The 25,298-nt window shown below is 35.8% G+C and overlaps 1 protein-coding gene across 5 annotated transcripts in view; it reads left to right on the top strand.

The window, feature by feature from the left end:
• CCDC102B (coiled-coil domain containing 102B) overlaps positions 1–25,298 on the top strand; it is a 252,400-nt gene that overhangs the window by 219,115 nt on the left and 7,987 nt on the right. For 4 of the 5 annotated variants that reach the window (XM_029216583.1, XM_029216610.1, XM_029216577.1 and 1 more), the window contains one exon: positions 4,844–4,947. In XM_029216583.1, the coding sequence (XP_029072416.1) occupies positions 4,844–4,947 (104 nt within the window). Of the gene's footprint in view, positions 1–4,843; positions 4,952–25,298 lie in introns of those variants that run through there. The other variant, XM_029216591.1, reaches the window with a different exon arrangement.

Here is a 25,298-nt window from a genome sequence, read left to right as displayed (position 1 = left end):
GATGGAGATTAACATTTTCCAGGAATTGCAAGTCCTTTTTAGCTGAAGTCATTGTCTCCATACTACCAAGTCTTAGACGATAGCTGGACCTTATTATACTGCCAGTTTGATCAGATTGTAATATATGGTGTAAACATTTTTCCTGAATCATAAATTTTTGGGAATCTACCCAGATGTCAGCCAGACTGGCCAGGGCCTTACCAGATTGGCAATAGGATCAAAGCAATTATTCTGTGCTCAACAGTAAGTATTGAACTGAATTTATCTGGCATATGAATGTTTTAGGATACTATGGATATAGAATTTGCAAATTATGGTCTTCTTTCTTGGCATATTTAACAAAAGTGGAAGGGCATCTGTTGCTTTAGCCTACCCAACATTAATTTATTCTTTTTTTTAAACATGCAGACTATTCTAAGCACTTGAAATCTATACATGAATAAAATGAATATCCCTTCTGCATGGAATTTTCATTCCAGTGGAGAGAGATGGAGACAATTTATATATAAATCATATGACTGCTGGAAAAAAAACAGGTGTTCTTGCTTTGGGTGCAGGTTGCAATGTTAAATATGGTGTCTGGCCTCAGATTTGAATAAATACATGGAAAATGTTAATGAAAGTTAATCATGCAGATAACTGTTGAAAGAAGGTTCCAGGCAGAAGGAACAGTCAGTGCAAAGGCCCTGATGGGAAGGATCAAGTAGAGAAAGAAACAGGAAGATATATGAGAGCACCGTGTATTTTTTTTTTTTAATTTATTTATTTTTGGCTGTGTTGGGTCTTTGTTGCTGCGCGTGGGCTCTTCACTAATTGCAGTGAGCGGGGGCTTATCGTTGCGGTGGCTTCTCTTGTTGCGGAGCATGTGCTCTAGGCGTGCGGGCTTCAGTAGTTGTGGCACATGGGCTTAGTTGCTCCACAGCATGTGGGATCTTCCTGGACCAGGGCTCGAACCTGTGTCCTCTGCATTAGCAGGTGGATTCTAACCACTGCGCTGCCAGGGAAGTCCCAGCACCGTGTATTGATGAAACTGTGTGTGTCCTTGAGTAGGTGAATGAGCATGGGATCTGGTGCACAAGTGGGAACAGGGAAAGTTGAAGTGTGTGTGTATGTATCTGCAGGACTTTCAAGAACCTCACAGCCTGTGAGAGAGAGACGATGACTGTGATACTTTAGTTTGATAAGTTTAAGATCAAGGGTAAAGGTAAACAACAGACATAGCAGAGTATTTGTTTTTAATGTGAAGAGGCTTTTATTATCTAAATAAAATTTTTTTATCTAAATGCCTAAGAATACACTAAATGTCACAAGACCTTCATCAACAGTTCATTCCTTACTTAATATCAGAATTTATAACTGTGAATGAGGAAAATAAAAAAATAAGTTTTTATTTGGTAGATTTTGGTTTCTTAAATTTAAAAACATTTTTTTTACTTTTAAAAAATTTTATATTGGAGTATATTTGACTTAAATGCAGTGATTCAGTTATACATATACATATATATATTCTTTTTCAGATTCTTTTCCCATATAGGTCATTACAGAGTACTGAGTAGAGTTCCTTGCGCTATACAGTAGGTCCTTGTTGATTATCTATTTTATATATAATAGTATGTATATGTTAATTCCAACCTCCTAATTTATCCCTCCTTCTGATGTTAGACCCCCAGACTGGGGAGCCTGACATGGGGCTCAGAACTCTCACTCCTGTGGGAGAATCTGTGTGATATAATTATTTTCCAGTTTGTGGGTCACCCACCCGGAGGGTATGGGATTTGTTTGTATCATGAATGCACGCCTCCTGCCGTCTCATTGTGGCTTCTTCTCTGCCTTTAGAAGTAGAGTATCTTTCCTGGCAAGTTCCAGTCCTTTGTTGTCAATGGTTATTCAGCAGTTAGTTGTGATATTGGTGTTTTTGTGAGAGGAAGTGAGCTCAGGTCCTTCTACTCCACCGTTTTGTCTGGGGAGTGGAAAATAAAAACTTACTTTGTTCCAGATCAACCTTGACAAGTGCATGTGGCCTTGGGTCCCTCTTAGGGAAGGATGGACCTTTGCCTTTACTCCAGTCCTATTTGTTCTTAAAGGTTGTAAGGAAAGAGAGGCACTTTTGAAGGCACTGGATCAACACCAATCCAAACAGCACAGACCTCTAAAAGAGGATCCAGATTCTCTTGGTCCCTTTCCTATTTGTCCAGGTTAATGCTAGAGTGGGTGGAGTATCGTCCCACCAGTAGTAAAGGGTCACTCTCCTGATGCCCTTCTTCTCCACAGGCCTCGCTGCAGGTAGGGCCTGCAGATTCCTCTCCTTCAGCCGCCTCAGAATCTGTTCTATCTTCCCCCCCACCTGCCAGGACCTTCCGACTCCATGACTCTGTGGCTGCATCCACTGCAGCCCGGCCTAAGCTCCATAGCAGAGAATTTAAGAAAAGCTACATCATTTGGGCCAGGGTAATTGTACTGACCTCTACTCAGTGTGTTCCAAGGGCCAGCAGCATCAGTATCACCTGGCAGCTTGAGAAATGGAAAAATCATGAACCCTGCTTGACACCCACTGAGTCATTATTGGCATTTTAACAAGATCCTAAGGTGATTCATAGAATGTTAAAGAAGCCTGTTTTAAAGGATTTTTTGTTGTTGTTGTTGGTATGTGGGCCTCTCACTATTGTGGCCTCTGCCGTTGCGGGGAGCACAGGCTCCGGACGCGCAGGCTCAGCGGCCATGGCTCACGGGCCCAGCCGCTCCGCGGCACGCGGGATCTTCCCGGACCAGGCACGAACCCGCGTTCCCTGCATCGGCAGGCGGACTCTCAACCACTGCACCACCAGGGAAGCCCTTAAAGGATTTTAGGAGTAGAGTCGTAGTCCATTGCATAGAGAAGAGAGAATGTGAGCAAAGACATTGGGGAAAGAAAGAAAATGAGCATGACTGCCACCCAACCCACCCTGCTGTGGGCTAAAAATACAAAAAGCTCAGGGCTGCTGGAGAACAAAAGAAAACCTAGGATTACCCTGGTAGGTAATATGAGAGAGAAAATGGGAGGAGGGTTTATGTGCTCATCTGGGCTCTGTGAGCTCTTGAGGGGTTCGTCAAGTGGGGAGATAAGATCAGAATTGGATGTTAGCCAAATCTCCAAGGTGAGGTCTGAATTACACCTTGGGTATTTTCCATTGCATTTTCAACATCCTTAACGCAAATTTAGAAAATATAACACTTCCACCAGTATGTTGTATCATTTTGGGTTTTTCTTTGTATGTTATTTTACATAAGAAATGTCATGCATCACTCACAATATTGTGAGCCTTTTTTCCAAAGTTAAATATCATAAAATAGCTTTATGAATTCTAATTAAACATCTTAATGTCTGCAGAATGTTCTGTCAGAGTGATGGATTATAATTAAACATACAACTTTCAGTAATCATTCAGGTCAGTTTGACTTTTTCATGAACATAATGAAAGAGTTTTTATGTGTCTGATATTATTTTTCAGATATTTCAATACAAGAATTTTTAAAAATATGAATGTTAAAACTTTTGGTATACATTTCCAAAATGCATTACAAAATTTATTTACTCCAGTTATTCCAATTTCAAATATAATAAATAACAAGTATCAACTTAAACTCTGCTGTTCTTATAGTTGTACCAAAATATTCCTTAAAATACCTGTCTGTAATTAAGCTTTCCAAGTAGTTACCATATATCCCATATTGGTATTCCTATATTAAAATCCCAAGTGATAGAAAAGCTGAAAATTTATAAATTGAAGAAAAAGTACAAAAAGATAACATTTCTCATTTGTTAAGTAAATGATTTGGGAACTGCCCTTGGTAATGCCAAATAGGTGGGTTTTTTCCAAGTAGATATTTGAAAGAAAATGAAAATGTGAAATAATCCGACATTCCAGAATAATAAGTCAATCATTATTAGCCTATTACCTTATTCTTCTAATTTTTATCCTGATAGAAAATTAATCTTTAATGAGGCATGAACGGTGAGCATCCCGATTCCTCCCCAAATAATGAAATTGGATGCAAGACTGTATCTGAAGAAGCAAAATTAGTCTGGATGCCTGGCCTACGCGAATTTTATCAGAGCTTTTAAGTAATATATATACAGACATGTTTGTACTTTAATAAATATTTTTGTAACATTTATCTAGCAAAATACGCAACACTTGATTTGAATAACGATGTAAAATATAATGATTAAATCCAACATGAGCCTAATATATTAACAAATACATGTTACATTAACTGCAGAAACATTAGAACTAGAGACATGTAGAATATCTGTAAAAAAATTTCTGGTTCAACATTTATCTATATAAAGCAGAAACTAGGAAAAGTGAGGTCCACAAAAACCTGCCCAGGTTAGATAAGGGAGAACTTTGATGGTAAGAAAGTAAACTTGGATTATGTATATAAAAGTAATTCTGTTAGGTGTATATATAAACTTAAGAATTGTGGATGTCAAAAAAAGTCTATTACTAAAAATGTCTGAATGTTTGACATCTAGAAATAAAAATATTTGAGAGTTAATTTTGATACACCTTAACAATGTTTACTTCATGGGCACAAGTAATTGATGAAAAGGGTTTATAGAATGGTGAGGGTATGAAGAGAAATAGCTTTTTTCTCCTGGAAAATAATAATGCCAACTCAACTCTATATAGTTCTTTCCAATGTTTAAAATGATTTAACTTGAATAACACTGACCAAGAGATCAGAGAATTGGGATTCATGTATATATACAAAAAAGAATGTGTCATGCAAAAAACTTGCTTTTAAAAGGATTTTCTTATTTCAATCATCTTACCTGAGGTATTTTCTATTTTGCTTTCAGCTTGATGATTTCCTGAATCAGATCCATAAGCTCCAGAGATCTTTGGATGAACAGAAAGAAACAAATGAAAACTTGGAACTTAAACTCAGGCACTTACAAAACTGGTAATTATTTCACAAAATATGTCAAATTCAAGATCGAGATCTTAGGGAAATCTTGATGTCCTTTTTTCCTCATTTTCTTAAAAATAATGTTATAGATATTTAACTAGAAATATTAAAAGAAACTTACAGGCACTCAGTACTTAAATTTATGGGCTTCTTGGCTCTTATTGTTTTTTCCCCCCAATAAATGTTACATGTTATGATAAAGACAATTTAAATATCATTTAAAAGCAACTCTAGTTCTAAAGGTGTAAAATTTCTGAAAGGCAAAAGGAGCTTTCAGAATACATTTCACAAACTGAAAGGGTTATAATACCTGCAAGAAAACAGAAGTTGTAAACCATACAGATTGCTGGGTAGTTGATAAGAGAATCACTGTACTTAAGAAAAAGTAATGGTTTAAGTAATTGATAGACATTAAACACATATTCACAATCTATGTGGTAAGGGTGGCGTGTTGTGTGAAAAATGTTTTTACCCCAGAGAGGTAACAATAAATTTGGTATAATTCTTCATACAAGGCAAAAGTGGACAGAGGTGTCAAACACTATGATTTGCATTAGAAAGAGACTGAAGGAGCAAAGCTAAGATTTGCACTCCAATTGATATGAATACTCTCAAAGTAATAGATCACCTGTGACTGAAGTTAAGGAAAAGCAACAAGCACCTCAGAAACTAAGGGCTTTTGACTTTTAACTGGATAGACTTTTGCAGGAAAGTCATAGAAAAGCCCTCCAGCACTGGCAAGTACAATAGTATCTAGAAATAAATCAGGTGGAAATAAAGCTATGATTTCCTTTGAGTTGGATGAAACAAAAGCAAAGTATAAAATTGTACATAGAGGAATATTTGAGACCTTTTTATATAGTATAGTTTACTGCTTCATATTTATGTTTAGATAAAGAAATTTACCTTAAGAAGAGACCCTATATAATCCTACTTGTAAAATTTAACTCAGTCAATAATATACCTGGTCTTCCACCTTTCCCATTAGTGCAAATGAAAATTTACTAATTGATTTGTAAGTAAAGCTTCCTCTCATCTGATCATCCAGCTTGTCTCTTTGTAAAAGGCTTCATCATTCACCCAGCCTTCCCTTCCGTGCCTGTGTCTTTCTCTAACATGGGGGAAGGTCTGACTGGTGGGAACTCTAAGGCCTGGGGAGACAAAGAGGCCCGCCAGTGGCCTTCCACTGACCATTGCATATGCACTGGTGAAGAGTGTGGGCCCCAGGATGGGCTTTCGTCTCAGCACACCCTTCAAACTTCTATTAAGCCCTGTCTGTCTTAAGTCTTGCTTAGTTCTTAAAAGCAAATTGGCCATAACACTTCTTGTTATCTTTACCTGGAGACAGTTTCTTACTTTGAGACTGCCTTCTCTATTTCCTCTAAAATCTGCTTGAAAAATGAATAATTAATTTCTTTCACTTATTTTTCTTTTAAGACCACTTAAAAGAAGCCATTTCTCACTTTCACATTCTGCCTGGGAATCTTGTTTTTTTGACCCACAGGTTTATTACATGCTTGTTATAGGTTCCATGTCCTCACAGGTGACACTAATGCTAATTGTTGCACCAACGCATAAGTGTCTCCCCTTCTCCAGCCTCCAGTGACCATCGCTTCACTGCTTTTACACCAGCCCTAACAACTTCCTCACCATCTTTCCATTCTCTACTTGTTGATGTCCCTAAACCAATGCCACCTATTTTGTTAGGGCAGCCCCTCACTTCCAGATACCAGTGTCTGAGATCTCTATTGCTGCAAAATGAATTACCCAAATACTGAATTGCCTAAAACATTTATTGTTTATCACAGTTCTGTGGGTTTTTCTGGGTTCAGCTGGGTGGTTCTTCTCCTTCACATAGAGGTGGCAGGGTTAAGTCTTGCATCTGCATTCCACAGAGAGCTCCCTGGGGCTAGAATGTCCAAAATGACCTCACTCCTATATCTGATACTTCAGCTGGAGTGAGAAATGGCTGTTGCTTCTTGGGCTTCTCCCTTGCCCTGAAGATCACCCTGGGGCGTCACACAGTGCCCCTTCCTTCAGATTCTATTAGTCAGAGTCTATGGCAGGTCACTAGGCCATCCCAGGTTCAAGAGTTGAGGAAATTGACCCCATGGCTTTATGGAAAGAACCATATGTGCACATAGGGACATCCTAGACATTGCTGCCATCATCTTTGCAGACAAGTCAGGTACCACAAATGCAGCAACTTTTGATTAGACTTCACTCCTACCTATATTCCTCAGGCTAAATCAGAACATAAGCTTTGCTATTTATTATTTCTGTGACCTTGAGCAAGTTACTTATAGAACTATATAATACCCCCTTAAAGACTGAATAAAATGTCATGTGCTGTGTCAGATGTTTCTTATACATTAATAAATATGCAACAAATATTAGTTTATTCATCTCACTCTACTGTTATTTTTTTTGCCGTACGAGGGCCTCTCACTGTTGTGGCCTTTCCCGTTGCGGAGCACAGGCTCCGGACGCGCAGGCTCAGCGGCCATGGCTTACAGGCCCAGCTGCTCCGCGGCATGTGGGATCTTCCCGGACCGGGGCACGAACCCATGTCCCCTGCATCGGCAGGCGGACTCTCAACCACTGTGCCACCACGGAAGCCCCACTCTACTTTTTAAGAGGCAATTTCCTTCAGAGAAAATATTTAGAAAGAAATTTTTTGTGCAAAAAAGAAAATATATTTTAAAGAAAGCTTGGAAATGCCTCCTAGAAAAATTTTAAAAAGTAATACTACTTGCCCTTGACTTCAACTACATAAACCTATAACCTCCTATTGGGTATGTTTTCTTACCTGTTTTGAAATCGCTTTGTAAGATTATTCACATTTTACTAAACAGCGTTTTATAATAATCCTGACATTACACACCTTAAACTCCTGTATGTTAGACTAAAAAATGTTAGGAACACAATATTGTGATATAAAAAGATAGGCACTAACCAGTGAAACGTCAGAAATTTTTCCCTTTAAACATTGTTATCTGTCCTTTTAAGGAAAATATTGTAAATATTAGAAAACTAATAAAAGAATTGAAATCTAAATACTTTCATAAATTAGAATACTCATAACCACATTAATGAAGAAACCCCAATGCTGTTTTAAAAATACCCCTTTGCACTAATTGTAAAATCAACCAGTTTCAAATATAAACATTTTAAAATAGAACTATAGTAACTTAAGCATGGTTTATATTGAAAACCCTAAAGAAATGATATCACAATGGGGAATGTTTAGTATTATACTGCAAAGTGCCACCTATTTATGCCAAATATGAAATGATATATACAGAAAATATAATTCCTATCTTATGACACTGCTCTTACAGAGGTTTATAAAAAATGCATGGAAGAAATGAGCTGTCAGCTGATTTTAAATCAAACTAATGAAGATATGGTATTGTCTACATATCCCAAGAGGAGCTGTTACACAGACTTCAAAGATTAGTGTCGACCTAACATATACATTGTGCATGTTTCCCTCCCAAATGCAAAGACCTTCTGTGTGCCCCCTGGCCCTCACTTACTCCTACGAATAAAACTGTAGTCTTTGATTGGCGTGGGGAATTAAATGACCTCCAAAGCATTCTCACCTTGGTAGGCATCGTGCTGTCTTCACTGTGACTGAACTTTGGGTACATCATACCCAATGCAGTGGAAAGCATGAGAATGGTTATTTTTAATCTTAATATATTTTCATCTTGTTGGCATGATCCATTTCTAAAGAAGTACACATAATATTTTTCTCCCTTTTATATATTGTTGTGAAGACTAATATTTTCTGAAATCACCTCCAAGTATCTGCTTTCTGTATCTTCAGATGAAGGTTAAAATTTATATTCATCTGGGAACATAACTAATGAAGGAACATTTGAAAATTTCCACTCTCATTGAGGATGATTCTGCTGGCTGGAAAAGAGTAATTTTTAGAGATGTGTTCATACATCTATATGCACTGTATCCACCAAAGAAGCTAAAACACTACAAAGACTTATTCAAAAGCAAACTAACAGACTGATATAATTTTTTCCACAATAACAGCTTTAGCAAGTTTAACTAGGAAGACAGTTTGTATACTGAATGTAATATTGTTCTCATTTGAACATATCTCGTCTTTGAATGTATTCTATTGGGAAAAAATACTCCTGAGTCCATCTTCAACCATAATTATTAGAGCGAGGTATCAATCTTTGGCAACAAGTAATGTGAAAGAGATTTGTCCTATTCAGTAGCCACATTGATGCCTCAGATAAAGAAACAGAGAAACAGCAAATATGAAATTCTACATTATTTTCTGTTAGTAGAAATAAACACTTGTTCTAAAGAGAATGTAACCAGGAAAAATTTTAAAGAATAAGTCACATAATAAAACATAGTGATATAAGAAAGGGCTGCTGGGAATGGCCATCATCAAAAAATCTACAAACAATAAATGCTGGAGAGGGTGTGGAGAAAAGGGAACCCTCTTGCATTCCCTCTTGGTGGGAATGGAAATTGATACAGCCACTATGGAGAAGAGTATGGAGGTTCCTTAAACAACTAAAAATAGAACTACCATATGACCCAGCAATCCCACTACTGGGCATATACCCTGAGAAAACCATAATTCATGTACCACAATGTTCATTGCAGCTCTATTTATAATAGCCAGGACATGGAAGCAACCAAAGTGTCCATCGACAAATGAATGGATAAAGAAGATGTGGCACATATATACAATGGAATATTACTCAGCCATAAAAAGAAACGAAATTATTTGTCGTGAGGTGGATGGACCTAGAGTCTGTCATACAGAGTGAAGTAAGTCAGAAAGAGAAAAACAAATACCATATGCTAACAGGTACCTATGGAATCTAAAAAAAAAAGGTCCTGAAGAAACTGGGGCAGGACAGGAACAAAGACACAGACTCAGAGAATGGACTTGAGGACACGGGGAGGGGGAAAGGTAAGCTGGGACAAAGTGAGAGAGTAGCATTGACATATATACACTACCAAATAGATAGTTAGTGGGAAGCAGCTGCATGGCATAGGGAGATCAGCTAGGTGCTTTGTGACTACCTAGAGGGGTGGGATAAGGAGGCTGGGAGGGAGACACAAGAGGGAGGGGTTATGGAGATATGAATAGCTGATTCACTTTGTTATACAGCAGAAACTAACACAACACTGTAAAGCAATTATACTCCAATAAAGTTGTTAAAAAAAATCAGTAATGAAAGTAAAAATTTCAAAAAAAAAGAAAGGGCTGCTGGAACACAAATGTAATATTAACATTGGATTTCATGTTTTTGGCCTATAGGCACTATCTTACCTGCTTTATGAGATAGAAATTAGAATCTCCACTTCACAGGTGAGAAACAGTGACTTCAATGAATACATGACTTACTTAAGTGTCATATGCAAGTCTGTGGATTGGAAAAGACCTTTCACTTTAGACCTGCCAGAATTACAGAGGAGAGGGTTGGAAACTGTCAGACATGCATAAGACATTTAAGCAATTCACTTGATCCTTTGACGTGTTTGTTTTCTAATCTGTAAAGTGGAGTTAACAGTGCCTGTTTAACCTAACCTACCACTTAAAAGAATTAGAAAAAGAACAAACAAAACCTAAAGTCAGCAGAATGAAGGAAATAATAAAGATCAGAGAGGAAATAGAGATTTAAAAGTAGGAAAAAGATTAATAAAACCAAGGGCTGTTTCTTTGAAAGGAGGAACAAGATTGATAAACCTCTGGCCAGACTCACCAGGAGAAAAGAGAGAGAGAACCCAAATAAACAAAATAAGAAATAAAAAAGGAGACATAATTGATACTGCACAAATACAAAAAAACATAAGGGAATACTATGAACAAAATTCAACAACCTAGAAGAAATGGACAAGTTTGTAGAAACATACAGCCCACCAAAACTGAATCAAGAAGAAATAGGTAATTTGAACAGACCAGTCACTAAAAATAAAAGAGAATCTGTAATTTAAAAACTCCCTACAAACAAAAGTCCAGGACCAGACTTCACAGGTGAATTCATAGGTGAATTCTACCAGACATACAAAGAACTTATACCGATCCTTCTCAAACTCTTCCAAAAAACTGAAGAGGAAGGAACATTACTAAAGACATTCTATGAAGCCATCATCATCCTGATACCAAAAGCAAAGACATCACCAAAAAAGAAAATTTCAGGGCAATATCTTTGATGAATATAGATGCAAAAATTCTCAACAAAATATTAGCAAACTGAATCAACAACACATAAAAAAGATCATACACCATGACCAAGTGGGATTCATCTCAAGTTCACAAGGATGGTTCAACATAGGCAAATTAATCAATATGATACACCACATAAACAAAAGACAAGACAAAAACCACATGATCATCAACAGAGGCAGAAAAAGCATTTGACAAAATTCAACATCCATTCATGATAAAAACCCTTACCAAAGTGGGTAGAGAGGGAGCATATCTCAAGATAATAAAAGCTATTTACAACAAACCCACAGCCAATATAATAATGGTGACAAGCTGAAAGCCTTCCCACTAAAATCTGTAACAAGACAAGGATGCCCCTCTCACCTCTTCTATTCCACACAGTATTGGAGGTCCTAGTCACAGCAATCCAACAACAAAAAAAAAATAAAAGGTATCCAAATTGGAAGGGAAGAGGTAAAATTGTCATTATATACAGATGATATGATACTATATATAGAAAACCCTAAAGACTCCACACAAAAACTACTAGAACTGATAAAGGAATTCAGCAAGGTAGCTGGATACAAGATTAACATACAGAAATCAGTTGCATTTCTTTATACCAACAATTAAATATCAGAAAGGAAATGTAAAAAAAAAAAAAAACCTTTTAAAATCACACCCCCAAAAATAAAATACTTAAGAATAAACCTGACCAAGGAGATAAAAGACTTACATACTGAGAACTGTAAAACATTAATAAAGGAAATTGAAAATGATTCAAAGAAATGGAAAGATATTCCATGCTCTTGGATTGGAAGAATTAATAGTTAAAATGGCCACACTACCCAAAGCAATACATGGATTTAATGTGATCCCTATCAAATTACCCCTGACATTTTTCACAGAACAGAACAATCCTAAAATTCATGTGGAACCATAAAAGACTCAATTGCCAAAGAAATCCTGAAGAAAAAGAACAAAGCAGGAGGCATAACCCTCCCAGACTTCAAATAATATTACAAAGCTAAATTAATCAAAACAGCATGGTATTAGCACAAAAAGACATATGGATCAATGGAACAGAATACAGAGCACAGAAATAAACCCACACACATATGGTCAATTAATCTTCAACAAAGGAGGTAAGAATATACAATGGGAAAAAGTCCCTTCAGCAAGTGATGTTGGGAAAGTTGGACAGCCACATGTAAATCAATAAAGTTGGAACACACCCTTTCACCATATGCAAAAATAAACTCAAAATGGCTTAAAGACTTAAACATAAGACATGACACCATAAAACTCCTAGAAGAGAACATAGGCAAAACATTCTCTGACATAAATCATACCAGTGTTTTCTTTGGTCAGTCTCCCAAGGCCATAGCAATAAAAACAAAAATAAACAAATGGGACCTAATCAAACTTACAAGCTTTTGCACAACAAAGGAAACCATAAACAAAATGAAAATACAACCACAGAATGGGAGAAAATATTTTCAAATGATGTGACCAACAGAGGCTTAATTTCCAAAATATAAAAACAGCTCATACAACTCAGCAACAACAAAAAAACCCTATCCAAAAATGGGCAGAAGACCTAAATAGACATCTCTCCAAAGAAGACATACAGATGGTCAATAGGCACATGAAAAGATGCTCAACATTGCTAATTATTAGAGAAATGAAAATCAAAATGACAATGAGGTATCATCTCACACCAGGCAGAATGGCTATCATCAAAAAGTCTACAAATAATAAATGCTGGAGAGGGTGTGGAGAAAACGGAACCCTGCTACACTGTTGGTGGGAATGTAAGTTGGTGGATCCATTGTGGAAAAACAGTATGGAGGTTCTTCAGAAAACTAAAAATAGAATTACCATATGATCCAGCAATCCCATTCCTGGGCATATATCCAGACAAAACTCTAATCCAAAAAGATACATGCACCCCCTATATTCATAGCATCACTATTCACAATAGCCAAGACATGGAAGCAACCTGAATGTCCATCAACAGGTGAATGGATAAAAATGTGGTACATATATACAATGAAATACTACTCAGCTATAAAAAAGAATGAAATAATGCCATTTGCAGCAACATGGATACAACTGGAGATTATCATACTAAGTGAAGTCAGAAAAAGAAAGGCAAATACCATATGATATCACTTATATGTGGACTCTAAAATATGACACAAATGAACCTACCTATGAAACAGAAACAGAATCATGGACATAGAGAACAGACTGGTGGTTGCCAAGCGGGAGGGGGTTGGGGGAGGGATGGAGTAGGAGATTGGGATTAGCAGATGTAAGCTTTTATATGTAGATTGGATAAACAAGGTCCTACTGTATAGCACAGGCAACTATATTCAGTATCCTATAATAAACCATAATGGAAAAGAATATGTTAAAAATGTATGTGAATCACTTTGCTGTACAGCAGTAATTAATACAACATTGTAAATCAGTTATACTTCAATTAAAAAAAAGTTGTGAAAAAAATACATTAAAAAAGTCATGTGAAATTCCAATAAATACCCTCCCAAACAAAACCCCAACAATGCCTATTTATGAGTTTGCAACCATAATTTAGTGTATGCTAACTGTGCCATTTCAAAGAAGGCCAAGATGTTTAATGATTATTTTATGAGGCTTAAAGATAGATTAAGATGATAACTACACCAGTAAAATGTTTCTCATTGGCCAGGATTTCACTAATAATTTTTTAATCTATTCATTTAATACATTTTTCTTTAATATTTAAATCTGACCATACTTTTCAGTCCTAGTCACCACAAATAAATTTAAGAGGATCTTGGGAAGAATGGCAAGGATGAGTAGGTTTCAGAATATTTCCCATAAAGGGATAGTAGAAGGAATTAAGTTTCTGTTACTTTTAACAGTTGCTCCAATTTGACTGTTACCATCAAACAAATTAAATTTTTTTCAGAGAAGGATGCTGGGCAATCCTCTGTAGCAAGAGATGACTAAATAGAAAAATGTGAACTTTAAAAAGACATTTTAACATTAAGCTATAATTTAGGATAAAGAGATAATAGTATTCAGATCTGTAAATTAGAATTTTGTGAATGAACATTTTACTGAACCCTTAGAGGTATGGTTAATTCAGTTATGTAAAATCACATTATATAAGTTCTCTTTAGCTTGCTTTTAGATCTATTTATTCTCTGTGAATGATTAGGTAATAACTCAGAATATTATGGTTGAGTGGAAATACTGCTTTTATACAAAATCTTTAACTTGATTTCTCTAAGTATGAAATATATTTTGGAGCTAAATTCTCTGATATTAAATGTGACATCTAAGAAGTGACTCTTTCAGTTTAACTGTTGAATAGAATTTAGTACTTTTATATCTTATTTTAGTAGAGATTCCTGCAGTGGTATGATAATCCTTAAGTTTTCCAGAATCTGACCCATTATTTAGAAAATGAAAAAAAATAATATTTATTTGGAGCCTACAAAATACTCACAGGCATTCACACGTCACAATCCCCCTGCTTTGAACCTACACATGGTGCAGATGTTAGTAAGAAAAAATGATGTAATTTTTGAAAATGTAAGAATGCCAATACAATTGACCCTTGAACAACTCTGGGGTTAATCCATGTTCAGAAGCAGCAGTAGCTTCAACCACCCACTGACCCTGTCGTTCTATAGTATTTACTACTGAAAAATATCTTTGTACAAGTGGACCCACAGAGTTCAAACCTGAGTTGTTCAAGGATCAGTTGTACTTATTCCACATCAAAAGTAGGAATGAGGATAATATCTGGGGCTCTGATAACTCAGTGATTCCAATTATGAGCTGGTGTTTTATCTTAGTTAAACCACCAAAAGGGGCAATAGTTACTACAAGTATTTGGGAACTGGGAGATAGGGGGATAGGTCAACAAATGTTGACGACTGCCAGGTAACTTGGTGTTTTTTCATTCCAGAAATTCATCAGAACCGTAAAATAAGTGTAATGTAATATTTAGCAGGAATTTCAGAATTGAAAAGCATGAGTGCTTTCATAACAGCAGTCTGCATTCCCTGTTGCCAAGACTCACCAACGATAGGATTGTTTTTAGTACACCTGTGCTGAGGTTATCAATGGCTGTGACCTGATAGCTTGGCAATGCTGGCAGTGCCCCAATCTCAGAGACTGGAGGAGATCTAGAGGGAAAGTATGAATAACACGGCTTTCAGTAAGATTATATTATTCTACTGACACGTGACCAATGTGAGAAACTTTTATAGTAATCCACTGAAAACTATAGTTAGCCTCTGACGAAGGATTACTAATTCCTCTTGTATGAAATTCCCTTTATGTTTTAAAAATTCGAAGTCTATAATAACTACAAAAAGTAGAAACGTAATATGCCTTAATTTGACTAAATTCTATTAGGGGATGACAGTGGCATTTGTGATATGTAAGACACCTATAAAATAATGTTGAAAACATTACAAAATAAACTTTATATTTTTTCCTCATTACAACATAGTGGAGTTAGGATTTTGAACAGAGAAAATGAGTCCATTAGCCCTCTACCTAAGTTTATTTAAATTAGTAACATTAAAAATAAATCTGAAAGTAGATACAGAGTTAGATAAAAGTTTTTTTAAAAAGCGTCCATAACAAACCATATAAAATTAAGCTTACAAGTAGATTTTAAAGAGAGAACAAAAGTAAATGGTGAAAGTGTTATAAGAAAATGAGAGATTGTTAACATTTGGGGGAATGCCTTTTAAAGCAAACACATATCTCAGAAGTTATAAATTATGATGTATTTGATTTCATGAAATTTTAAAATTTATTTTAATCAAAGGTTCATTCCCCAGACCAACTACTTTTAAGTATCTTAGGTGCTTTTCCTCTTACTTATCCTCATGTATCTATATTATATGTTTTTCCTACTATTCTTTTCATATTATCTCTTGAGAACTCATTATTGGATCAAAACTAAACTCTTACATCACCACAACTTCAACCACTCTTTACATATCTCAACATGCCAATATAGTTTATGCCAAATTTTGCATCAAATAGAGATACACTTTTCGGGAGAATGTTAAGATTGTTTACTGCAGAGCCCAGGGGTGTACTATATCAAAGTGTTCTGTCTGAACCTGTTCCTTTTTCTTAAATATTTAATCATTGCCTAGTTTTATTTACTTGTGTAATTTTAAATGTACCCATCTTTAATTTTTTTCCTGCAGACTACCTGTTATTACTCAATAAGTTCATTTCAAGTGAACAGTGATATCTGATAAACTAATAGGGAGTGATGGCTATTTAAGCACAGCTGTGTCATCTTGGAATTTCCATTTCCCAACATTCTTAAATTCCCTGTCTTTATCTTTTATGCTTCATCACACATTTATTATAGTATATTACTCATAATTTAATAAAAAGGCATCAAGGTAAAATATTTAATCCTTTAAGCTTTTTCTTATTCTCTTGTTAAATATCATCTTTGTTTTATGGATGCATTGTCCTTTTGGACCTTTCTGAAGATAATAGGTAAATACTTACTTTTATTTTATTCTCTTTTTCTTTCTTCCTCCTAATTACAATTTTCTTGCTTGTTGGTTTCAACCTTTGCTATTCTGAAGTTTCTATCTTCACCCAGGACTGGTAGGTGCCCCCGGGTGAATCTCTGCTTTCTCTGAGGCTCTCATCGCCTGCTTGCTGTATTTCCAGGCCCTTTTCTTTAGTGGAATGTAAGAGACTTTTTTCCAGAAACTTTTGGCTTAATTTGTTAGCCTCCCAAACAGCCTCAGAATTCACAAATGTCTAGAGAAAGCTGGCCTTCAACTCCTGGATTCATCATTCCAGCCACTTGTGGCCCCTAGAAGCATTGTTTGTTTCCTCCCCCATCACAGTCCCCCCAGCAGCCGTTCTCTGCCTGAACTAAGCCATCAGAACTGGCATGCTCTCCCGGGAAATAAAATAATAAAAAACAGCCAGGGGTCATCAGCTCACATCCAAATATTTCTCGCCTCTCTGAAGTTTTTAGTCCATCTAGTTCTGTTGTCTACACATTTCAGATGACTTTAAAATTATGATTTTTGAAATCTGGCCATTTTCTTTTTAATTGTTGGCAGTGGGATTGGCCTGGGGTGATCTATTATCTGTTATTTTAAAGCAGAGGTCCCATCAATTAAATTAAAAATTATAACATTATGTAACTTTTTTTGGTTACAAAATGTAGTTTTTATAGTCTGATTTCATCCCCATGGGATTATTCTGTCTACTGGTCAAAGTACTATTCTAGATCATCATTTTGGATTTAATTTTTCTGTCCCTCAGTAGCTATACATTTGAGGATGTTAGAGTCCCTCAGCTGGAGCACATCCCATGGACGTGGAATGCCCCACAGTTTGCGCTCTTACTGTGACAGGGAGATACTGGAGGACTCACACTGGTGAGTGGCAGGAGAAAGCTCTTCTGCTCTCAGGCCCCTATATACTCACATGCATCTCACTCCCAGCCCAGAGACTTTGAGACCATTCTCCAATGCCGTTCTCCAAAAATTCACCAGACCCTCTGGATCAGATTAGAAGGGCCCTTTAGGAATAAGCCACAGTAAGGCACACAGTTTCCACTAAGGGATTCCTAGGGGCTGAGCTAGGACCTTCAGGGACCGAAAACCCCTCAGGAAGGCAAGGCTGCATTTGTTTTCCAACTGCATCTACCCAGTTCCATCAACCATGTGATCCCACACAGCTGTTCACTCCCATGATTCTAGTAGAAATCAAAACATAAGAAGCATCCTCTAGGGGCTGCACATCTGGGTCCACAATTCTGTATTTTTACAGAGAGCAGTGAGGCGGGGTCTGGAGAAGAAAAGCAGGTGCAGGTCAGGCACAAGGACCAACACTGGGTCTGTGCTCAAATTGCCATCTTTCGTCTTCCCAGATTCACTCTTGTGCCTCTTTTATACAGAATATAAGTGGGTGTTACTTTAAGTCAATGTTTCATCATGTGTAAAAGGGTTTAAAATATTAACAAAAATGTCATAAATTAAAAATTAGCATGTTTTCTTTATTGCTTTTGCATGCCTGAGATTGTCTATGCATTCTGTATTTTCCTACAGGGATTATGCTGTGCAGTACCACTTTTATGTTTTCTTCTCTGTATTTGGTTTGGGAGTTAAATATCTTGATTTCGTTTCTATGAAAAGTCATTTAAGTTTATTTCTAAAATCTTGAACCTCTTGATTACATCTCTGTAATTAAAGTGAATAATAAAATTACATTTTAAATATTCCCTATATAAAGAATTGTTTATCTTAATATTTGCCTTTGTTCTTCCTGTCCTTCTAGAAATTACATGAGTAAAAATACATAAACTGGAGCTATAAATTTATAGTTTTATTAAATAAGTTTTATTTACCCTGATTTTCCGTTTGTAACTGTTATGCTTTAGATTTAAATCCATGACTCATCATGTTTTACGTTTGTAGTCAACCTACACCACACTTTCCATATTGCTGAATCCCTAAATTTATGTCACTTTTCAGGTGATTGAGGTCTGTTTGTGTGCGGGGGACAGTTCCTTGGGTACTTTATCTTTTCCGTCCAGCCAAACAAAGTCATAACTTCATGTTGATACATTTAAACTTACAATAAAGGTCATGCTCCCAATTCATATTTATTAACTTATTTAGCACGGATTAGACTCAGATTCATATTTTCTTTGTTGACCATACTTTTAAGATTTTTTGGTATTTGCATTTTTTAAAATGAAACCATATTTAAGTATTTTTATTTGTACTCTTGCTTAGTTATAAAGTTTGACATTTTGATCTAGTTCTTGCTATTACTGACCTCTTTATTTTGGTTCCTCACTCAGTAATCCGGGATATACATTTCAGTAATTTTGCGCCAGAACAATAAGCAGCTCCTGTTGCTTTCACACATGAAGAACTACTTGGATTGCTTATAATTCTAGATTCACAAAATATTGCCATAAACAGACACTGTTTTACTATATTGGTGTTATAGAAGAGATATCTGTCATCAATTTAATGCTTGCCTCTTGAAAGTATACTATTTTTCCTACAAAAGTACTAAAATTAGTCTTATTCTTTCACTTTGAATGTGAACAGACACTATTCCGAAGTAAATAGTTAATAATTAGATGTAATTGTTTTTATTGAAGTATAGTCGATTTAAGTTAGATGTAAGTGTGAAGAGTACATTTAATCTATATGTTCACATCTTTAAATTTCAGTTAAGAGTTTAGATGCAATATTATTTCTTAGGTGTTATTTTTCTGTTTTCTTTCCACCTCAGGATCATCAATTATTCCTTCAGCAATGTCAATAGATGTTTGCTTTGCCTTTTTTTTTTTTACTGTATCAATTACATTCTCTCTGTGCATTTTAAACTCTTAGGTATTTTCTCCCTCTGAATTCTGAGAGGGATTCTCAAATTTGTTAAATTTTCATTGCTGCTAGTACTCTGCATTCAAGACAATTTTAAGATCTGTTTTATGGGTTTCCTTTTGTCTTTCTCTTATGTTAGACAGCTCTTTTTTCATGGTAGTCATTAACTAAGCATAGCTTCTCTCTATGTCTCATGCTTCCATCATAAAGGCCATTTCTGATTACATCTTGTAGGAGATGCCCAACAGAATTAAACACACACACAATTTCAAGTTTAAGGTGTCTTTGAATGTTTCCTTTATTTTGACTTCTAACAATACTATTTCCTTTCCTTTTTTAATATAATATTTTTTCTTGGATAAAATGTCCTGGCTGTTCACTTTTTTCTGTTAAGTGTTTTGAATACTTAATTTTTCTTATATGAGGAGATACTTATTCAGGTCAAAGCACCTACATTATTATCAATTCATTTTCTAAAAGCTTTGTAGCATTCATAATATGTGGATAGAGAAAACATCACCAGCTCAAACTTATCACAGAATGACAGTTACCTTGACAATGTAGACAGTGAGTCATAGGGACTAAGGGTAAGAATAAAATTTGTTCCAGCTGTTGGTTTTTAAGCAATAAGATCTATAGCAATTTGGTAGTACCGTGTTAGTCATAGTTGAAATGCTCTGACACCTTACTTTTAAAATACCTATTAAACGTTGCAAAATCTTAACCATTTCAGCAGCACTGGAAAAGAGTATACTGTAACTTTTTGGCACGGAGAGAAAATAGGGTTTATGTCGAGAAGTGGCAGGACCCGAGTGCCCAACCCAAGCACCATCTAGATCTTTGGTTTCCTTCTCTGTTCTGTCTCACACACGTCCCTGCTTACTCTGACTGCTTTCTGTCCTAATTTTAATTTTTCTTCACTCTTTGTAACAGAAGAGCGTGCCTCATTTAGCTTGGCAGCTCTTCTGTCGCCACATGAATGCCTTCCACTCCTCACCCTACTCTCTATCCTTTTCTGCCAGAATAATTCTCTCCTCCTGTTTTGACAGGAACTCTTGGCAGGGAAGCAAAAGACTATGAATGACTTTAGGATATATGGCATAATTAGTTGATTCAGTCCCTATGTGTTTAAGGTTTTCTACTTGGCTGTCATTGTGGTATGCTTTATACCACAACAGCTATACTATCGTATCATAATCTCAGTTGGTACTTGAAGTCTCTTGCAGTCATCAATGTCTAATGTTATTCAAAAGAGTCAACTGCTGACATGTTTTTTTCAATGGTTTATGGTCTAGTATTGCACTGGGATTGCTGTCGGTCAATTAAATGTTACTTGGGATTTAAGGCAGTGCATTGTCAATACCAAATAATTCACAGTAAAACAGCATACTAAATTACCTTAATAACAGATACAGCAAGTTGTTTAATGTACAGCATAAGCTCTTATTTCTAGGACTTTCCCTGTGGCATCCACAGTGGATTAGATCAGCAGATTAGCATTCCTAAAGAATATTAAGTTTTCTGAAAAGGAGCTGACCAGAAAAATACATATTTTCTCTTTTTCTCATTTTCAGTATTAAACATTAATGTTTCAAGTGGCACTGTGCCACAGAAATACAATGTGAGCCAGATACGAGCCACATTTAGAAAAGGAAAAAGGAGTTTCTGAAATTAACTATAATACTATGTTTTAGTTATAGCCTAACATACCCAGCCTATCACCATTATCAATGTACAATAAATATAAAAATGAGATAAACAAATGGAAAGATATTCCATAATCATGGATTAGAAGAGTTAAAATATCCATACTACTCAAAGCAATCTACAGTCAATGCAATCTCTATCAAAATTCCAGTGACATTTTCCACAGAAATACACCCTGAAAACCTAAAATTTGTATGGAACCACAAAAGACCTTGAATAGCCAAACTAATCTTGAGAAAGAAGAACCAAGCTGGAGGCATCACACTCTCTGATTTCAAATTGTATTATAAAGTTATAGTAAGCAAATCGTTACGGTTTTGACATAAAAACAGACACATAGGTCAATGGAACTGAATACAGAGCCTGTTGCTCTTCCCTTGCTTCTTTTAATATTTTTTCTTTCTATTTAATTTTTAATAGTTTAATTAGTATGTGTCTTGGTGTATTTCTCCTTGGATTTATCCTGTATGGGGTCTCTGCCCTTCCTGGTCTTGACTATTTCCCTTCCCATATTAGGGAACTTTTCAACTGTAATCTCTTCAAATTTTCTCAGTACCTCTTTTGTCTTCTTCTGGGACCCCTATAATTTGAATGTTGGTGCACTGAATGTTGTCCCAGAGGTCTCTGAGACTGTTTTCAATTCTTTACATTTTTTTCCCTTTATTCTGCTCTGCAGTAGTTATTTCCACTCTTTTATCTTCCAGGTCACTTTTCTGCTCTTCTGCCTCAGTTATTCTGCTATTGAGTCCTTCTAGAGAAATTTTAATTTCATTTATTGTATTGTTCATCATAGTTTGTTTGCTCTTTAGTTCTTCTAGGTCCTTGTTAAACGTTTCTTGTGTTTTCTCCATTCTATTTCCAAGATTTTGGATCATCTTTACTATCATTACTCTGAATTCTTTTTCTGGTAGACTGCACATTTCCTCTTCATTTGTTTGGTCTGGTGGGTTTTTACCTTGCTCCTTCATCTGCTGTGTATTTCTCTATCTTCCTATTTTGCTTAACTTACTGTGTTTGGGGGTCTCCGTTTCACAGGCTGAATATCCATAGTTCCTGTTGTTTTTGGTGTCTGCCCCCAGTGAGTAAGGTTGGTTCAGTGGGTTGTGTAGGCTTCCTGGTGGAGGGGACTGCTGCCTGTGTTCTGGTGGATGAGGCTGGATCTTGTCTTTCTGGTGGGCAGGGGCTCATCTGGTGGTGGTTTTTGTGCGTCTGTGAACTTATTATGATTCTAGGCAGCCTCTCTGTTAATGGATAGGGTTATGTTCCTGTCTTGCTAGTTGTTTGGCATATGGTGTCCAGCACTGTAGCTTGCTGGTCATTGAGTGGAGCTGGGTCTTAGCATTGAGATAGAGATCTCTGGGAGAGCTTTTGCCATTTGATATTATGTGGGGCCAGGAGGTCTCTGGTGGACTAAAGTCCTGAACTTGGCTCTCCCACTCAGAGGCTCAGGTCTGACACCCGGCCGGAGCACCACAACCCTGTCAGCCACATGACCCTGTCAGCCACACGGCTTAGTTCTGTGATCTTGGGCCAGGCAGTTAACTTCTCTGTGCCTCAGATTTCCTCTCGTGCCGCACTTCCTCACCCCAGAGGCCCAGTCAGGTGTAAGAGAAGAGCTGTTGCTCACAGGCTGTGCAGGGAGGAAGCCCGCCAGGCTGGTGCAGGACCAAACTCTCGATTAAATCTGTTACCTTCACTTTTTCTGTCTACCTTTCTGCTACTACTCTGGTCTAGATTATCATAATCTCTTCCCTGGATTCCTACACTAGCTTTCAACTCATGTCTCCAGTTCCAGCACATACTCTACATTATAGAGTGGAATTCTAGAAAGAAAACTTACGTCCCTCTCTGGGTGAAATTTCTCAATAGCTTCTTATTAAACTTACAGTTAATATTTGAACTCCTTACAGTGAGTTCAAATATAAACTTCTAAAAGATGTAATGAAAAATGAAATGAAAATTATTCTTACATTTCATTGAATGTTAAAAAATGACATTTCATTTTGGATGCTTTATCATTATTGGTATTCTTTAAGCTATATATTAGATCTATTTCTTTATCACTATGCACAGTTAATGATTCATATCTGTGTGTACTACAAGAAATTTTGAATGTCAGTCAAAATTAAATATAGATTTAAAAAAATGAATTTATGGAAAAAAAGAAGTGTTTTAGCTAACATTAACAAGGATAAGTCAAAAATTTTAAATATAGTGTTCATATCTGCCCATTAATTATCTTATTGTCAAAAAAAGAAATGAAAATGTTTTTGTGTATGTATGCATTACAGTAAATAGAGTAACTGTTTTGAATGAGAAGACTCATATGTAACATAGAAAATCTACTTACCCACTCAGTATGTGTGTGTGTGTGTGGTTTAGAAGCATATCTAAACTCCATATCACAGAATTGTAATATGGTCAAGTGAAGAAATACATTTGAAAGCATTTTCAAAGTTTTTAAATGAAATGTTCTAATACTGCCCACTGTAATCATAAATAATTTTAAAGAACTGGTATACATTTTTAAAAATAAGTAAAATTAAACACTAGTCACAGACACAGTTGTTTGCTTTTATATGCATGAAGTAATTTGCAAAATTGAATTATTTTGTTATTTTGGCCCCTGTTTCTGAATCATTTTTATCACCACTATTCTTTGGGATGTAGAGGTTTGCTTATAGAGTGACCCACTTTCTCCTAGCTCTTCTTTGGGACTATATTAGACCCTTCTAAAACTGGAAGGGTCACTCAGATATCACTATACAAGTTATTGTTTCAGCACAATAAATTACATTTTCCAAATTGCTGCCAATGGATCATCATTAATCTGGGAAAATGGGAAGTGTTTGGTGGTCTAATTACATATCTGATCCTTTTAAGATTCTGGGTGAATAAAAATATAAACTATATGTGATATATGGGTGTTTTAGTTATCAAACTAAAATCTAATAGCACAAATCATTTATACATTCATATGTAAAATCCTGACATGAGAATATTTAAGCAATCCTTTTCAAGATGATGTGGTAAGATTATGCATTGATTGTACTTTCTACTCTAAACATAGCAGTAACCGATAAGACCTGTTTTTAAAAAGTCATTAAGAAACCTAGGCACGTTTAGGGGTACAAATAAAACATTCCATCGGCCAGAAACAACACAGAAACCCAAAACAGCAGTGTAGCTGCAGGCAAGAGTTTGCTTGTATCTGGATCCAAATGTGGGCCATGATGACTGGGAGTATGACTCAGAGGGGCAAGAACCAAACTCACCCCTTATAAAACAGAGTCGAGGGAGAGAGAAAGGAAAAACATTCATGACAACCGAAGAATCCCCCAAAATTCTCATCATATCAAAAGCCTGTTACCAAAATTAATCAAGAAAAAGGAGGAAACATCCAACTAACTTAAAGATTGAAAAACAGAATATAACTACAGTTATAGTTGACATTTACAAAATACAACTAAAGATTCTGAAAAACCTTAGTACATTAAAATTATAAATTGAGATATTTCAAATTTTCTGGAAAATAATTTCCAGTACTCCATCAAAAGTAAAAAAGAAACCTGATAGAGTAATTATTATTATTAAATACTTTGCTCATGCATCAAATTTCTTATTCCTCCTTGAAACAAATAAACCAAGTTTTACAGCTGATTTTTATAGGTGAGTTATATCAAAACTGTAAGAAACAGATAAAAAATGTTTTAGAGAAATTCAAGAGTGCATTTCCTAACCTATGTTATGAGACAGGAAATTATTGAAACAAACTTGATGAAAATAGTATAAGTGAATTATAGATTTATCTATTATTATGGGTGAAAAAATTCTAGCTGATAATCTTGGCAAATGGAATATACAAGGGTTATAAAATATTCATCATGACCATATCATGTTTATTCTTAGAATTCAAGATTCTCTATCAAAAATGTATTAACGTATTCCACCACTCCAATTGAGAAAAATGGGATGATTATTACAAAAAATAAAATCATTAAAAAAATTAACCCATATTCATGGTTAAAACTAATA

Source organism: Monodon monoceros, unplaced genomic scaffold (assembly GCF_005190385.1).
Source record: "Monodon monoceros isolate NGI ecotype Baffin Bay Population unplaced genomic scaffold, NGI_Narwhal_1 Super_Scaffold_1, whole genome shotgun sequence".
Taxonomy (NCBI): Eukaryota; Metazoa; Chordata; class Mammalia; order Artiodactyla; family Monodontidae; genus Monodon; species Monodon monoceros.
Note: the sequence above shows the minus strand (reverse complement) of the source record. Positions and strands in the feature narration are given on the sequence as shown.